Source organism: Caretta caretta, chromosome 10 (genome assembly GCF_965140235.1).
Source record: "Caretta caretta isolate rCarCar2 chromosome 10, rCarCar1.hap1, whole genome shotgun sequence".
Lineage (NCBI taxonomy): Eukaryota > Metazoa > Chordata > Testudines > Cheloniidae > Caretta > Caretta caretta.
Genome location: NC_134215.1, coordinates 17,102,997 through 17,121,249, shown reverse-complemented (window position 1 = coordinate 17,121,249; position 18,253 = coordinate 17,102,997). Strand labels below are relative to the sequence as shown.

At 42.3% G+C, this 18,253-nt stretch overlaps 1 protein-coding gene across 4 annotated transcripts in view; it reads right to left on the bottom strand.

Annotated features, from left to right (window-relative positions):
- Positions 1–1,995: 1,995 nt before the first annotated feature.
- Positions 1,996–18,253, bottom strand: part of DCUN1D3 (defective in cullin neddylation 1 domain containing 3) — a 32,847-nt gene continuing 16,589 nt past the window's right edge. For all 4 annotated transcript variants that reach the window (XM_048867508.2, XM_075132724.1, XM_075132725.1 and 1 more), the window contains 2 exons: positions 13,881–14,413; positions 1,996–10,519 (listed from right to left, as the gene is read on the bottom strand). In XM_048867508.2, the coding sequence (XP_048723465.2) occupies positions 10,036–10,519; positions 13,881–14,311 (915 nt within the window). In that variant the 5' untranslated portion in view covers positions 14,312–14,413 and the 3' untranslated portion in view covers positions 1,996–10,035. The remainder of the gene's footprint in view (positions 10,520–13,880; positions 14,414–18,253) is intronic.

Below are 18,253 nucleotides of genomic sequence, written 5' to 3'. Positions count from 1 at the left end.
AGTACTTTACTTTGCCCTTGGGAAGATAAAAGTATGATTCACATCTTGGGCTATTTCCACTTTTTTCCTCCTAAGAGGAAAAATTACAACTCAGGCTGCAGCAGGAGCAAAGAAAAAGTACTTAACGGGTGAAATTCACATAGGCATAATGATGAGGTTAAACTGGGCAAAAGATAGGAAACCAGGACCCCACACCTACATAAAGTGGTAAAGAGCAGCAGACTTCCCTAGGCAGGAGGAACAGCATTGTAACCTTTTGGGTTAGGCCCAGCTTTGGAGGAAGTTTCATATCTGAGAGCAGAGGATGTTGGTCTGTCTTTAGCAGGATACAAATAATTTCCCCGCCCCATCACGGCTTGCTTTATGTCCTCACAGGTTAACTAGTTGCTGCTAACTGTTAGTAAATCAGGACCCCCAAAAAACTAAACAAGATCTCATTTGACAGTAATGCTCCAGTAGAAAGAGGAACATTTTTTCCAGTCAGAGAAAGCAGTTAAGTGTGCATGGTTTGGAGAAAGTGACTTTAGAAAGAGTTCAGTCTGATTAATTCTCCTCTCTCACAGTCCCGAGAAGAGGCATTCAGTTGTAAAGCCATGATTAAGGACAGGCCAAAATAATCAATGGAGCTAGCAGAACACCCCCCACCACATCCCACTCACCATTTTTCCACAGGGACAAAGGAATTCAAGTTACTCATCAGGTGAGTTACACTCTACCCTGATACATCCAAGGAAGTGCCAACAAAAACAATTAATAGAGCCATTGTCTGTGCTAAGAGGAAAGAAAAAGCAAGATTCCCACTGTCCATTAAGCAGTTCAGTCCCCTTCTGTACCTCCTGAATTGGCAGTGCTTTGACTGGTGGAACTCTCCTCTGTGGTCAGCTGAAAGCATTAATACCATAGAACTATCAGTGAAGATACCTGGGATGCCAGACGTACAGACAGGATTTGTTGAAAGAAGGAAAGAAAGAGCAGGGGCCTAAAGGGGAAGCAATACTGAATGTGACAAAGGTGCCAAATAAACAGCAACAAGTTTAATTATGACAAGGACTCTACTGTTGGCAGTCTCTATGCAAAGCTCTCACTAACATCAGCGGGAGATCTGCTGTGGATTGAAGAAACTATGAACTCCTGAAGTATATCCCTAAGGACATTATTGAACATGGAATGCCCTCCCCTCCAGATGAGTTGGAGCCCCAGGCTGCCAACACTACACATCTAGATGAACACACAGAGCCAAACCAGGGCAGCGGCAGCATGAGAATCAGATGGCTGAAACTGGCTCCCTGCCTGGGATCCCATCCCCCACTCCAAGCAGACCTTGGCCCAACTTCTCTGCTGCATCATATTTTAATATAGGAAGGGAAGAAGATGCCAGGTGACCAATCTATGACAGACTGATCTGGCTCCCACTGAGATCAATAGCAAGATTCTGACTCCAATGGGAGCTGGACTGAACTGTTTGGAAATAGAGGCCCCACTGATAGCTGGCTGTACCCAGCCATGCTTTGGTGTATGTTGACACTGCAGCTAGGATAGCACTTCCTAGCACAGGTAGACCTATACACGTTAGCTCTCCTCCAGCTAGTGCACTAAAAATAGTGCGGCCACAGTGACATGAGCAGCAGCTCAGACTAGCTGCCCGAGTACCAATTGGCCCAAACCATTGGGTACATACTCCGGCAGCTAGCCTGAGCCACTGTCTGTCCCACTGTGGCCACAATGCAGTTTTAGCTCTGCTCGAGCTAGCATGCTAATGCACGGTCTTTCTACTTGCGCTGGAAAGTGCCCTCCCAGCTGCAGTGTGGACATAGCCTTTGATTCCTGCACTGCAAAGTAAAAGGCTCGTTTCTCCATCATGCAATTAAATGGAGCAGTCACTTCATTGCAAATAGTGAAGACAGTATTTAGTTGGTAAACATCCAGAATCCTGTCAGAAAAGTTATGGAGATGACAAATAATGCTGGCAACAATTCTATTTGTAATCATTAAAAAAAATATTAAAGTTTCCCCTTTTAATTGAAAATTTATGTAAAAAGGACTTCGGCTTTAAATAAGACATTTGTACAAAGCTTGAACACAAAACAGTGAACACCAGCCAAAAGGTGCATTATGTAAACACCAAAATGTTCATTTGTTCAGTAATGCACAGAACAATGCTGTAAATTCCCTTTCCAGTGGATTGAATTTCTGTAGCTATTTCCCCCCCACACACAAATCTTACTGGAATACAGGAAATCCAGAAGCTTTGAAACATTTACAGAGCTACAGTAGTCAAAATACATTGTGACTAAAGGATTTTTTTAAAGGGATAATTTAAATACAGAAATATTTTTACAGTCTCACAGGTAAATGAACGGCAGATCAGATTAGAAAAAAGCACCAAAATATTTAATATACATCTGGCACAAGGTCTACAAGAAGTTGGTAATGGACAAACCAATACCTTGCTTTTTAGAGAAAGGAAAAACCAGACTGCATTTAATGCTCTTATTTAATAAGGGACACAGTCAGCTTAAAAACAAAAACAAATCACACCCAAGACTACTATAACCAAATAGAATCTCTTAGTTTGTTTGCTTTGTGCATTTGACAGCACTTTGTAGAGCACTTTCACTGTTTCCACTCTGTGGGACGTTCACACAGTAACAACTGGTGAGAAAAAGTGTAACTGTAAAACCACAAATATCGGCAAGGGGACTCAAAGCAGCAGGTATAGTACCTAGAACGAATGTTATAAAAAGTTTCAAATTGGCTCTATCCCTTAAAAAATAAAAAAAGGAACAGCATGAAACAGGATGCACCCCAACCAATTTCAAGCATGGCACATCTGATACATATATGAGAGAAAGCATGGCCCTGTAGACACGACATATTAGTATTTTCGAACACTGAGAAGACTATTGGATGGGGCATTGGGTATCTTTTAGGTAAATCCAAAGGCAATAACATGAATCGTATGACTATTCCCATCTGTGTAACTATGGTGGAGTGTTCTCCTCTGACAAGGTTTTTATCTCTCCCTGCTGGTTTTAAGCAGGAATGCCTCTTAAAGGGAATCAAGTGCACTGACTTGTTACATAGATACTGGAGAACAAATATTAAGCCAATTGTGTTCACATATGATTGAGTGAAAGCCAAATGAAGTTGTCCAAAGCTGAACAGATCTAGGTTATTTCTCTGGGGGTATATAAACGATATAAACATGATTCCTCCTGTCACAGGCAAATTTAGCTGGGCTCAGATCCATCCAAATATTAAATGTTAAAAGAACAAACCTTGCTCTCTACAAACTATTTTACTCAGCAGTCCACTTCCAGACAATATTCCTTGACCTTGCCCTCACACACACTGACTCACTGCTGCTACAGCCCCTCACACGAGCCATCATGGATCCCAAATATCCAGCTTTAGGCATCAGTCCTGCAAGCTCAAGCAGCAATTTCTCCAGGAACTGAAGATGCTCAGCAACAAACAGGATTAGGTCCTTAATCTGCTCCTGCCTCCCTTTTTCCCTTTCATTCACCATCTGATAGATAAAATATCCTTTAAAGAGCAAACACTTTTCAGATCACTGTTTACAGGTACTCTAGAAATTGTAGCCTTAAAATATTAAGCACTATGCTGTAAAGTCCTCTACTGCTAGTACTGTATTCCCATAAGTGTAACAGCAGCCAGCCTTGAGCTCTGCTGGAATTTCATGCAGATCTGTCATTTCTGTCATGCAGGACTTGTTCTGTTTAGTAAACCAGGGAGAGCAAAACAAGTTTCAGTGCTGGTTCTGCATAAATGGCAATATTCAAGTAAATATGTATTCCACAGCAGGTAACTTTCAGCTCCAAAAATATAATTTAAGGAAAAATAAAGTTCTAGCATGAACAAAGACAAAATGCTTTTCTGCCTGTGTATAGAGCTATCTGCAAATATCCAGAGGGAGCTTATTTGAAGAGTGCAACTATGCAAAGGTAAGAGCTTAAAAATTGTACAAAAAACAGTTATACTTACATAAAACTGAAGACAGAAAGGTTGATTACTATACTAGAGAGGAATTCCATAGATCATTTAAGGCAAGCTGTTTGCAGAACTAGTCTGTTCAAGCCTGTTGCTTCACAAATTCCCAATTTTTTATTTTATTTTGCTTCTTCACAGATAGTGCAAGAGGTCAAATGAATTACATACTCACTAGGGGGAAACCCACAACAGCTCTGAGTTTGGAAGAATGGTCTTATAGCTGCACTAGCTGCTGTGTAACGTTTACATCAGGCTTACCCAGACAGCAATTCTGCTGTACATTTTGAATGGGAGGGAATAAATTGTGGCTCATGAAGACAACATCCAAACGGATTAAAACAAAGCAAGAGTTAAACTGGCATGCCACCATCTCTAACAATTTAAGAACTTCTTAGCTTTTCTTTGAACATAAAATTACATGTTGATCTTGAGAGGCAGGAGAATGGACACAGCTATTGAAGCTGAATTGGTCCAAACAAATGGAAGGTGCAAAACTGATTAAAATGCTAGTTACAGCAGGGATGGGCAAACTTCTTGGCCTGACAGCCACATTTGCGTATGGAAATTGTATAGCGGGCCATGAATGCTCACAAAATTGGGAGTTGGGGTGCGGGCTCTGGGATGGGGCCAGAAATGAATTCAGGGTGCAGAAGGGGGCTCTGGACTGGGGGTACGGGCTCAGGGGTGGGGTCAAGGGGTTCAGAGGCCAGGAGGGATCAGGGCTGGGGCAAGGGGTCGGGTACAGGCTCCAGGTGGCACTTACCTCAAGCAGTTCCCGGAAGCAGTAGCATGTTCCCCACACTGGCTCCTACGCAGAGGCGCCTCAGTGTGCTGCCCTGTCCTCAGGTGCTGCCCCGTCCTCAGATGCTACCCCTGCAGCTCCTTTTGGCCATGGTTCCAGGCCAAAGGAAGCTGTGGTGGCAGTGCTTGGGGCTGGGGCAGCATGCGAAGCCCCCTGGCTGCCTCTACCCGTAGGAGACGGGGGGTGGGTGGGTGGGGAGACATGCTGCTGCTTCCAAGAGCCATAGCATACGCAGAGCAGGGCAAGCCCCAGATCCTGCTCCCCGGCGGGAGCTTGAGGGCCGGATTAAAATGTCTGAAGGGCTGGATGTGGCCTCCAGGCCATAGTTTGCCCACCCGAGTTACAGCCTAACATGGAAGGAGGGCAATGAAATATACAAACATTTCTCATGGTACTGCATTGGGTGGGTTGTTAACACATTCTAAGAAACAAATTGAATAGGCCACCCTGTTCGCTCTTAAGGAACGGCTTTTTGATCTCCCAGGGAAGGCCTGTTTGTTACTGATATACTCTAGCCCAAATGGGAGCGGAGGGGAACCCCAACTCCACAAGCATGACTTTGATCACTGCATTGCAGTGCACTGTATTTCTCCAACATTGTAGAATAGCTAACATCCTGAATGACCTAAACTCATTCAGCAGTTTGACATGGTTCTGGGTTTTTTAGATACATGGGAATGGTCCCTTATAAGATTCAATGAAGCAGCATGCACATTACTAGCAGTACTTTGAAGACTGCAGTGAACTTAAGGAGACAGAGAATACCTAACGTCAATATAATGAAGTAGATTAGTTATCCGGATATAAAATCTTGGAAGGAAAGAATGGTGACACTTAACCACTCAGTAAATCTAAGAACAGATCAACAACCAGGTATTACATGGTGAATGAATTAAAGCCTTCTGTCTTACAGTCTGATGTATTTTATTGCGGTTATAGAGTGAAATTTGAATCTCTGGATTCATATTGTCAATAGTTTGGAGAGAGAAAGATTATTACATACATGCATGTGTGCGCGCCTGACTACAACAAAATTAAGCAGACACCTAACTTTAAACATATACAGCAATTTAGAGTACATATTCTTCAGTGTGTGTGTGTTTGGTCTTTTAATGAAATACTAAACTGAAGAATTTTTTTAAAGACACTTTAGGTAGTGTCTGAGATTCATTTTTAAACATGAAGGGCTAAATTCTGCCCTCAGACATGCACACCTTTCCATGAAATTCAGCCCAGGAGTAGAGTCTGGTACCCAATTAATTAAGGCTGTCTGTGACATCATACTGTAGAACACAAAGCTGCAAGACCTGGAAACTTACAAGGCTATGCCATGAATGAGAAGGATATAATTTCAGCTGCCATGATATCAGAGCTGAAGTGACTTTAATCACCAGAGACTAGAGATGGAGTTTTCTTGTTCAACACAGTTTCATAAATTGTTTATAAACTAAGAGGTTAGTTTTATTTACATTATATAAATATAATGAAAGGGATATTCATATTGAGACCGTCTCATGTCAATACCAAGAACTATTCTCTTGGGTTATAACCATTTCCTAGAACGTGTGATAAGCTGAGTTATTGTTTCTAGTTTTATTTTCCTGTGGTTTGTATAGTAGAATTGCACTAATATTAATCCATTTAGAATACCACCTGCAGCAAATGGATTCACATATTCAACATCTAGTCTCATTTAATGTATTCTCAGTCACGCTCATGACCATCACCAAATGTGCATGATCCTGCAAAGGATCCTTTACTTGCGAAACTAGTCCTATTTGACCTCAATGGCATTACTCACATGAATAAGGAGTTTGCAGGATGGAGTGTCAATTAATTTGGGATACTAAATTTTAAATGTGTTCTGAGCCACAATACTATGTAGCTGTCTGAAACTCAGTGTTTTTACATGAGTCACATTCTTTAGGTGTAGAAAGGAAGGCAATAAAATGACACGAAGCTTGGCTATCAGACCATTTTCCCAGTTGATGACAAAGTTGCAATGCATATCTCTGCAGCTACTTACCCCAAGATATAGCAGTTTCACAACATCATCAAGTTGTAGCTATACTTTTTTAAAGATCAGCAACACAAAGAAATCCTAATGGTTTCAAGAATCTCATCAGCATCATGCCCATTTATAACCCTTAATCTACACTTTAAAGATTTTATATATATTTATGAAAAATATGAATATATTTGGTCTATTCCGTGGAAGTTCACAGTTCAACCATTAAATAAGGACACTCTCAGAGGCTCCAGGATTAATAAAGGTTTCCCAGAAACATGTACAAAACTCCAATCCAATATAGTGAGCATTAAAAAGCAAGCTATATTTGATGTTTAGGATCATCAAAATGTCAGGCAATCCAGAACAAGTACTGTCACTCACATTGTTGTGTAAAGTTGCACAACTCAAGCAAAGAACAGATTGTTAGACTTTGTAGTCCTGGGTTTGTATCAGTTTTAAAATCCCAACCTTGACTTTTTGTATTTTCTCTTTTGTAATCCAAAAGTGAAATTTAGTATAGAACAAAAATAAATGGCTTTTTTTCAAGATAGATTTGGCTAGCATTATAAGTGTTTGGTATCCAATAGGCTGGAATGATTCCTGGTAGAGTAAATAACTATAGAACAGGGCTTTCCTTTTGTTACAACAGCATGGCACCAAGCCACCCAGGTTTGCATTTTTTTTCAACCGGAATTTCCCCTCTTTCACACAACTACCGTCACCATCCTGCCTTGGCAAACCACCCTGAATTACACCTAATGGCTAACCCTGGGTGTGCTGTAGAATTTTCCTCTGTACCCCAATCCATATTTAGATCAGACCTTAAAAACCACTCTTCAGTTTCTAGGCCATAATCCTTTGAAGCCATTACAGTCTATTAAGTAATGACTGTCACAATTCAGTACTTACGTGCATGCAATAAGTATACAATGAGCAACCAATTTTCAAACTTTGGACATTTTAAGTTCTTTTTAAGAGGAAGTAAAGTGATTTAACCAAAAAAAAACACAACAAAAAAAAAAACAAGATACTAGATCATTAACATAATACATGTGTAGCCTTAAAGTTATAAATAAAGGGTTTTTCCATTTATGCTCAGGCCAGTCTACACTTAAAGGTTTTGCTGGCATAGAAATGTTGGTTTGAGGTGCGATTTCTCACATCACCACCCTCAACCATAGCTGTGTCACCAAAGGGCCAAATATAGATACAGCTTTACTGTCAAAAAAGTACTCTTGCTTAATTTGCTTACCAAACCAGAATGCTTATACCAGCAAAAGCACCTGTTTACTGGTATAAATGTCTACACTAAGACGATTTTGCCAGTATACAGACAAAATGTACACAAAGCTTCAGCATATATTTAATTACCAGGAACCAAGTCCTAAATTTTGTGTTTCTCCTGCAAGTTGACAACCTCTGTTATACTTGAAATGGGAGCAACATTAGTTTTCCATAATTTTTACACATCCCTAATGCACTCAGCACTTGCTAAAGAAATAGAACATTGACCTCTCATCATGGTGAGAAGATGTAATTTGAGCATATCTTCTTAAACAGATATGTACTTTAGTTTAATTACACAAGCACTGTTAATGATGCAGGATCTCAAAACAGATCTTGCCACTGGATTTGCTAGCATGCAGTAACCATTGTGAGAGTCCGCAGGGGCTCTTCCTGGGCACTGGGATGCATGGTAGCAATTTACAATTTGTTTTAAAGAGCCCTACAGCACAAAAACCATTGGACAATATGAACTAATTGCTCAGCAGTTCCTTTTTTTTTTTTTTTTTAATTTAAGCCATTTTATGATCCTGAATTACAACTCTGAAAATAAAGTTGTATAATAGAAATGTATCAAATATATGGAGCCAATGCTTCGCTTAATAGAAAGCCTCAGCAGTTATCCCTTTTACCAAGAAGTATAAAAAAGCTGATATATTAAAATTAAAAAAGGTAGCATCAATAACCAAAAAAATGTCAACCAGTGTTAATAAAACTCCCTTTTTAGGTCACAACAGGCAAATAATCCCAGTACAGGTAATTTAAAACAATAAATTGAGTCCTATTTAAACATTATTAAATCAGACTAAAAATGAATTGTCTACAGTGTTGTCATTAAGAACACATTAAAGAACTCACTTTTTCATTGAGTGCCAATGTTGTTGTTGCCCCAGAAAATTTGGAGGGGTGTAACTATGCTTTAACAATTAAGTATAGGTTAAAAAATTGGTTTGTCAACATGAATACAAGAGATCATCCCTACACAGATATACTGCACTTGCCAGACAAGTAAGTTGATCATACTTAAGATACAGATCAAGTGTAAATTAAAGCAGATTTAACATACCACAGTTTTCCTTGAAAGCAGCTTTTGCGCTTCTGTTAATGTTTATCAGCCATAAGAAGCAGAACCTTTGGCTCCAAAGTATTTTCACATAACCATAAAAATATGAATGACTCTTCAGCAGAAAGGAAGTCTCCTTCCAGTAAAACTGAGGTAGCACTGCTCTTTTGCATGTGATGCTTAAGTAATTTAGATACAAAGTGTTAACTACAATTCAGTTGACTGACAGGTACAGTATGTTTTCATAAATAAAATCCAACATTTAGTTCAATACTCCAAAAATAGAATGACCTGAACTCATGTTTTCTGAGAGTTAGCTTAAAATGGGTTTTAGCCATATTACAAAAAGCAGTCACTTACGTTGTTTTTAGAGCCTTATCTGGGAATTAATGCATTTGTAGCTAGCAGTTAACACTGCTATTCATGTTGGTATAAAACCTTAAAATTAATATAACCTAAAATTTAAACAGTGTAAACAGCACTACACACAGTACAGACCTGCCCTGATAGATGTAGTATACAAAACTTGAATCTGGCACTGTATAATTTAGCAATGTTAATTTAAACCTAACAAAAAGATCTACATTGTGCAAGAAATGTCAGATTTATACTAATCTGAAATCTTTTTTAAAAAAAGACAACTGTTTTTAACTTGTAGCCAGGGTCAAATATTTCAGGGCAAGGTATAACCAAAATTAAGAAAGTGCCTAAACCATGATACAGCATTTTAGAGCCCTTTCAAATACAAGGCAGAGAAAGGTGTAAAGTAGAAAAATCTGGAGCCTCAGTAATTTCCAGAAAGGTCCAGAGTTTACATTTAATGAAGGGCAACAGGTTCTTTCTGTCACTGCTGCTTAAATGCTGTTAAGTCTGTTCTTCTATACACGGACCCTCTGTGTCTGAACATATAATACATTTGGTTTCCTCTTCTTTTTTCCTTCGTTCCATTTCCCATTCCACAAAGGTATCAAAGAGACTAGGCCAGGCCTCATCTTCACTGTAGTTGCTAAGGTCTGGTCCAATCACCTGAGTAAAATTTAGAAACATGTTCCATGTGTCCCGGGAGATTCCCTTGATTCCTGAGGGGTTCTCAATTAGGAAGTTTAACCACTGGTCCAATATAGGGGGGTTATTTTGGGTGAAGACTAACTTCCAAAGGGCAATGGCTATTTCCCGATGTAAAGACCTCTGTCCTTCTTCAGAGTCCAGGCCAAATTGAAAGGTGAAACGATACAGATCCTTGAATTTATCTTCTTGTTTGGCTTCATTTAAGAGGCTGGGGAACCTAGAACAAATGCCATCAATGCTGTCCGCATTTATTGCTTTGCAGCCCTCAAAGAACTCCTTCCTATTAGCAAAAGAAAAACCATCTGTTAGTACCTTCACACACAGACTATAAAACCCTATCTGAGTATAGCTAGTTAAAGCCAAAAATTTACCTCCTTTGATAAGACTAGTAAGGCTAGGTACTGCCAAATTCAGCACACACCCACCTTTCATCTGAAGTATTTACATGTCAGCAGTGAGAGCTGCGAAGCAGCCTGTTCAGGATGAAATTTGCATTTTAAAAGTTTGTAATTACTTTTGAATCCAAGTTTGCAGCACTGGTAAATTACACCACTGGGGTGCCATGAACATTTGAAAGGGATTATTTTGTGTGGCCTTCACTACTCCCTGAACGGGCAATGCTTCACCTTCCTCTGATCTTTACCTCTACGGGAATTTAACACTGGAGAAATGCCAGATTGGCAGGTGCGAAGGTTCAGTCTGTTTTTTCCACCAAAGCATAGTACAGGCAACATCAATGCAAGCCACCCTGGGTGCCTGTCCTAAATAATGCTTTGCAGACATCACGGTCAAGGAGCAACTTCAAATGTAGTGATCCTTCAGTCTGCGGTCCCTCTGCCAAGACTGTGAAACGAGAGTTCTGGTTGTGAGAGTCAGTGATCAGGCACCTGCTCACAGGGCACTGAACAGAGACCACCAGCTCAATTTACACAGGCTACTGAACAGTTATATACAAATGGTTTTTAGTTCCTACAATCTAGGGCCATTTTTAACCGGACAATCTGCAGTTCGAAGGATCTGTTCTGCTCCTAGCTCCGTGACCCATCCAGTCCGTAGGGTCAGCTTTCACACGATAAGGAGCGGATCGTGGACTTACAATCCACCCAGTGCAAGCCAGGCTGCCTGAGACCTACTGCTGCATATGGTAGCTATTCTACTGGTGAAAGGATATCACTCAGGGAGTCTGCAGCAGGAAGAGCATTATATTGGTGCTGAATGGAGCCAGCCTAATAGTCAGTTGCGCAGTGCCATGCATAAGACTTGATATACCAACTTCTTTACTTCCCAGCGGCCATGGCTAGTAGTCATGAGGGAATTGCACAGACACAGCAAAGTTACTGGGCACTGGAAGTTCCTAGGACAAAGTGCAATAATCCTGGGATTATTTGTTGGTAGTGTAGTACTGGAAAGCCCAACCTCCAGCATCTAATGTGAGGCGACCCATTAGTGTGCTATGCAAACAGTTTAAATCTTTTGAAATTATGACCACTAACTATTTCATTAAAGCGACTACATATCTAAATATTCGGAAGAGAGGATCTGTCTTCTCTGACTGGGCATTGAAAAACCTCAGGATTTTGGTTGGTTGGGTTTTTAAGTATACTTGTGGGGAAATTCTGCACCACTGCGTGGGCACAGAATTCATATCATCTGCAGATTTCTTTGCTTCCCCACAAAAAAATGACTTTTTTTGATGGGGAAGCAAATGGAAGCCGCAAGAACGGTCTTGTGGCCCTCCCCAGCAGCACCAGTCTGTGGTTTTGGGCACCCAGAGCAGCAGGCACAGAGGTAAATCACAGGGCGGAGGGAGCTGGGGATGCCTTAGCCTGCGCCGGTCAGACCCACCCCCCCATCTGCCCAACCCCCATGCATCCAGACCCCTCATACCCAGACCCCCACACTGAGCCTCACCCCCCTCACTCCCAGAATCCCCCCACCCCCTGCACCCAAACTGCCCCTGACAAGCTTCCAGCTTGTGGCTCCTACCCTGCACCAGGCTCACCTGTTGCTCCCAGCTGGGCTGAGGGTTAGGGGGAGGAGTGAACTTCCCCTGCACAGAGTGGCCAAGGCCCTGGGGCTGGGTCAGACCCACCCCCAGAAACCTTCCCCGGCTCCACACCCTGCCCCACTTCCTGCCCCCATTGCTCCTTGGCCGTGGGGGGAGAGGTCGCCCCTCAGCCCAACCCCATGCATCTGGACTCCTCCTCACCCAGACCTCCCTGCTGAACTCCCCCAATCCTGCATCCAGAACCCCTGCAAACTCCCATCCCACCAAGCCCCTACCTATGGACCCCTGCTGAGCCCCTCCCTCCTACATCTGTACCCCCACTCCTGCACTAAGACCACCACCCACAGAGCCACCCCGCACTCGAACCCTCCCCATGCATCTTGACCACCCCACTGAGCCCCCCACACCTGGATCCCCACCCTACCAAGCCCCAACCAGCTGCATCTGGACCCCCACCCCACCAAACCCCATTCTCCCAGCGCCCAGACTCCCCATCTGACACCCAACCACTTTCACCTGGACCCTTCTGCAAAGTCTCTCCCACCCCATGAGCTCCTGTGCATCCAGATCCCCCCCCCACACAGAACCCTCTCACACCACACCTGCCCCCCCCACACTAAGCCCCTCCACACTTGGATCCTGCTGAGCTGAGCCTGCCTGCCCACACCTGGTGCAGAGGGGCAGGGCCCCAGGGTGTTTCTGGGACAAGCCCAGCCCTTGCACTGTGTCAGGTTCGCGTGCAACCTCACTGCCAAGTCTGTGTCTGGAGGTGGGGGAGGAGACTGCAGGGTGATCTCCCACCTCTGTGCAACCAGCCTCCACACTTTATTGACAAATAACATTTGCAGAATTTTAAAATATTGTGCACAGAATTTTTTTTTGGGTGCAGAATTCCCTCAGGAGTATAAGTATTGCCCCAGTATCCTTGAAGGAAGTTTCCCTTCTCCCCAATACTGTGAAATGTGCTAAAAGGCAACTGGTTGCCACTCTCCACCTCAGAGAAAGCTACATTTCAGTGGTGCTGTAAATATATAGTGTTTAAAAGCATTGCTGCTGACCAGCACGAAAGACACTATATAAAAATGTAAAAACAAGGAAAAACGGTTTGGTCTCTAGCTCCTAGCATGCACAAATGCCACGTACAACACTGGCAGTCTGGGAACCTTGTACAGGAGATTAATTTACTTAGCATGCTGTTTTATCGGAACGGTAATAGCAAGTAAGTGCAGTGGATTACACAGATGTTAGTAGCTAACTTTACATTACATTTCTCTTATCTGCATTAAAGTAGAGATCAGTTTCAGCAGTATCTAACATTACTATCAAGTTGGTACTCAAGAGGATAAGACTGATTGTGATATGTCAGCGTTATACTGAAGTTCGGAGATTTCTAATGCACTTTTCACCATAGGCAGTAAAATTTCTGAAGTGTGCCTTCAAGCACAGAAGACTGACGTGTTGCAGAAAATGAATGGCATTTCCTTTCATAACTAATTTTTTGTTTGCTTAAGTTCAATCAAATTACATATTTAAAAGGAATGAGCATTCAAAGTTAACAGGGCTTCTCACCAGTATATAGAAGATATTTTATATGTTCAAATATATTCTATTTACAAGTGCTGTAGGAACTAACCTTGTAAATTTGCACATGGTAGCTGCCTGGAATTTCCAGGCCAAGACTAGCACTTTAAATTCAGTGGGGTCAACACAGAGGTCATTGCAAAAACGTTCCATGCCTTCTTCCAGTATGGCATCTTCCCGTTCGTCCTTGTATCTCCTAAACAATTCCCCAATCCTTTGGGCTGAAGATTCTTCTGTGCCGGAAACAGGCTCTTTCTTTGCATCCCCAGAGAAAGTTGAAGGTTGACTAGAGTCTAAAGCAGTATCCGTTTTCTTTGTCCCATTGACAAGTATGTCGCCAGAGGATTTCACACATACTGAGGTATGTTCTTCTTTGTGAACTGCACTTCTTTTGCCATGAGACTTGCTGCTAGATTCTCTATCTCCATTTTTGCTGCCAAGGGTGGAAGAAGGATTCTTGCACTTAGTGACACACTGGCCCATGTTGTTGCAAGCCCAGCTTTTAGAGCAGTCCCCTTCTGATCAGACGCCCTCTCAGCTGCTGTTCAATGAACTTCAACATGCCATCAGTGGGAGTCGACTAACCTGGAAATAAGGTTTAAAATCAAATCACTGTTTTCCCACAGAGACCATATTAAGTAGTTAAGTAACATTCACAGAAGAATAAACAAGAGACTAACTTCAGGAGTTTAAGCTTTGCTTACTGAAGAGGAATAATGTACAGAAAGCTAGTGTATGCCATAAATACAGGCAATTTCAACTAAGGTCTGTTGCTTTACCTAGAAATCAATGCAGCTCACTCAGCAGCTGCAGTACACTAACGCGTCCTAATAAAGGAAATTCCTAAAATTCTTACTGTAACATAGGTTACAAAGAGGTTGATTCATGTGCAGAATTCATCAAGACAGACTACTCCAACCGAGAAATATTTTAGAGGAAATCATTTAAAAAACCATGATACACTTAACATACAGAATACAAGACTGTGAAACAAAGCAACATCAGCCAAGGACACTATGTTCTGTCGGAAGCCCCAGCATTAACTTTGGCTTTTTGTTGGCTTTGGTCAGTTTCTGACCAACATTCAAAATCTAGTTTTTTGTTTCCATGTATGTTTGCATGTATGCATGTTTACAGAGGGGGAAGGTGGTTAAAACGGGAGATGCATCTTTCCTGGAAGATTATAATATGTATTTAATAGAGGAGCTATTCATGGTTTCAAGTACCTATCCCAGTCCCTTGGGAGAGAAGGAGTGTGAGGGACTGTGGGGGGATTTTCCAAGAAAGTTTCACACACATACTAAGGAGTTAATACTCCCAATTTCAGTTTATAAATTTAAACCAAACACCATAATTTCTTTTGTAGCCACTTCATTCTAATCAAATTATGAAAGTTACAACTTTTTTACAGAGCATATTTTACCAATGCAAAAAGATTCAGATTAAAACTAAAAGAAATCCTTTGACAACTATCATGCCAAAGGGCAGCAGTTTTAGGGCTTAAACATTTTAGAAAATCAGAGTAACTCAAAGTACAGAATTGTATATCTTATTTCTGCTCCTCCAGTCACAACTATTGGCTTGTATCTTGCCTCTGCCAATTAAGCAACAGCCTCCAATGAGAAACTGGACTTTTAGTGCCTTTTCATTACAGCTTCCCTGTTACTTTACTTCCACAACCCGGAACCAGTGAGAGATGAAAAAAGGAAGAGTAAGTAACCATTGTAAAATACAAAAAAGGCAAATAGAGAAGAATGTGTTATTCCTTCCTGTTCCTTGTCTGTTCAGGTTGTAAGTGCTTCAGGACTTGGACCTGTAATTGTAAGGCAATTGCCAGTTACCACTACCAGAAGTGGTACCAAGGGCAAATGATTGCTTCAGAAACGAAGGGTATGTTTACACTGCAATCAGAGGTGTGGCTGCAGCACATTAGTTATACTGGAGCTAGCTTTAGTCTAGCTATCACAGGTACCAATAGCAGTGACGCACAAACTGCAGTGTTTGCTGGCCGCCCAAATACGTACCCAGCGTAGCAGGCAGGCTTGCACAGCCAGTACCGAAGCCTGTGCTGCTGGGGCTAAGCCACAACAATTTAATCAATATATTTTCTCTCATCCCACATGCAATAAACTCATATATGTTTATCTTGCTTTGACCATTTGTTCCGACGGTGGTAGGGAAGGCGGTTAGTTTCACAGTTCACATGATATACTGCAACTCAGCCATTATGGCTCTGGTTTTCCCCCTCGGAAAAAAACAAATTTTTTTCCCCTCATTATCCCATTCAGTTTGTTAGAATCTAGAGATGGAAGAGACTTCTTAGATACTGGACATGAGAAGGAGCAGGCATCCTGTGGTTTCCAACATTCCAAATCCTTAACATCTTTTAGGTAATCTGCATCGTTTGACATACCATTTGTATATGGGGGCAAGTATCCATTTAACGTTTGTCAAGACCAGCTCTGATTTAACAGTGCTATCTTCACAAGTTCATTTTTTTAAAGGTTCGCTTAATTGTGTTTATATTCCCCTCAAATACTATAAAGGGCTGCTTGTTTAAAAAGCCAAATGCTACTTGACATTACTGTTATAGCTCTTTGATAATTAAATATACAATCTGTCTGGTGCCATTGCTCCCATTTGCCTGCAGGTCCACTTTGCCACTTTCCCTTGCAGTCTGCATCACAGTAATTTCACTCTACTGAAAGTCAATCAATTGTGAATAGAACACTGCTGTACTGAATGCAAATTCCACGATACTAACTCTCTCCCGGATTTGCTTAAATTGATCTGAGTCTGAATCCCAGTTTACTTGTGAATGGATGGCTAATAGCTCCTTCCAGAAGTAATACGCCATACTTAGGTAACTGAATAATGTAGCTCCACAGATTAAGTTTTTGTTTCTAAGCATGCAAGAGAAACTGAGTAAAATGAAAATCCAGTGTTATAGCAAATATTTTTTTTAGAAAGGTAGGCTTCTGGCAGGGTATAAACCAGGGGTGGGCAAACTTTTTGGCCTGAGAGCCACATCGGGGTTGCAAAACTGTATGGAGGGCCGGGTAGGGAAGACTGCCTCCCCAAACACCCTGGCCCCTGCCCCCATCCGCCCCCTCCCACTTTCCACCCCCTGACAGCCCCCCTCAGAACCCGAGTCATCCAACCCACCCTGCTCCCTGACTGCCCCGACCCCTATCCACACCCCTGCACCCTGACAGGCCCCCCAGGACTCCCACACCTATCCAACCGCCCCCTGCGTCCTGTCCCGACTGCCCCCCAGAACCCGCCCCCCCCTTACCATGCCGCTCAGAGCACCAGGACCAGCAGCCGCGTAGCCCGGCTGGAGCCAGCCATGCCGCCGCACAGTCTAGAGCACCAGGGCAGGACAGCGACTCTCACAGTCACACTGCCCAGCAAGAGCTCGCAGCCCTGAGTGCTGGTGGCACGGCAAGCTGAGGCTGCGGGGGAGGGGGCATAACAGGGGAGAGGCCGGGGATTAGGCTCCCCAGCCGGGAGCTCAAGGGCTGGGCAGGATAGGCCCACGGGCCGCAGTTTGCCCACCTCTGGTATAAACCATCATGCATATGGATGTAAGACAACCTATAGCTGTTGGGGGTTAGGAAAAATTTCCCTCTGGCCAGGATATCCATAACTGCCTACTAGTGCAGGATTTAGTGCAGGTACTGGCCCAAGCCAGACGCAGGATACTGGATGGATCACTACATGGGTCACTGATCTGATCCAATATGGCAATTCTTATGTTCATGTATATCTAGAAACAAGAGAAGAAAGTTCACATTGCATGATTGTGATTTACATAATCAAGCTGTACATGTTCTCTACCTATGTGATTTTTGTTCTCACGCTTCCTAAGTAATGATTGGTTTCACCACAGAAAAAGATTGCTGATATTTTTAAGTCTGGTTTAAGTCATTTTTAAGTCACTTTTTACAATATGACAATGTTGATCTCATTACTACTTTTCCTAATGACAGTGAATATATTACATAGCATGAAGGTCTCCGTCCATCAGTGTTATCAACAGACGCTGTAGGTGAGAAGATCTTATCTTCATGGTAGTTTCAGAAATTAGTTTTAGGTTAGCCTATATTGTGCAAATTAGCCAAGTTTCAAATAAGCGTCTGCCCACGCACCTCTCCCCTTCAGAAAGGATTTTCCTATATTCCAAACCATCTGTCTGATTATGAGACTTGCTGTCTGTTAGCAGTGCTTTACTAATAACAGCACAACACCCACACCAGCAGAGCCCAGACAGTGTCAGCTATTTGTCCAGAAGTGGAACATCTCCCTTCTCTCTACTGAGTAGCTGTTCCAAAACGTAATCCTACCTACTACAAGCAGACATCAGAAGAGATTTAAAGTACCACTGTTGTAATTCCTCACTTCTCTTGTAGTACAGGAAACTTG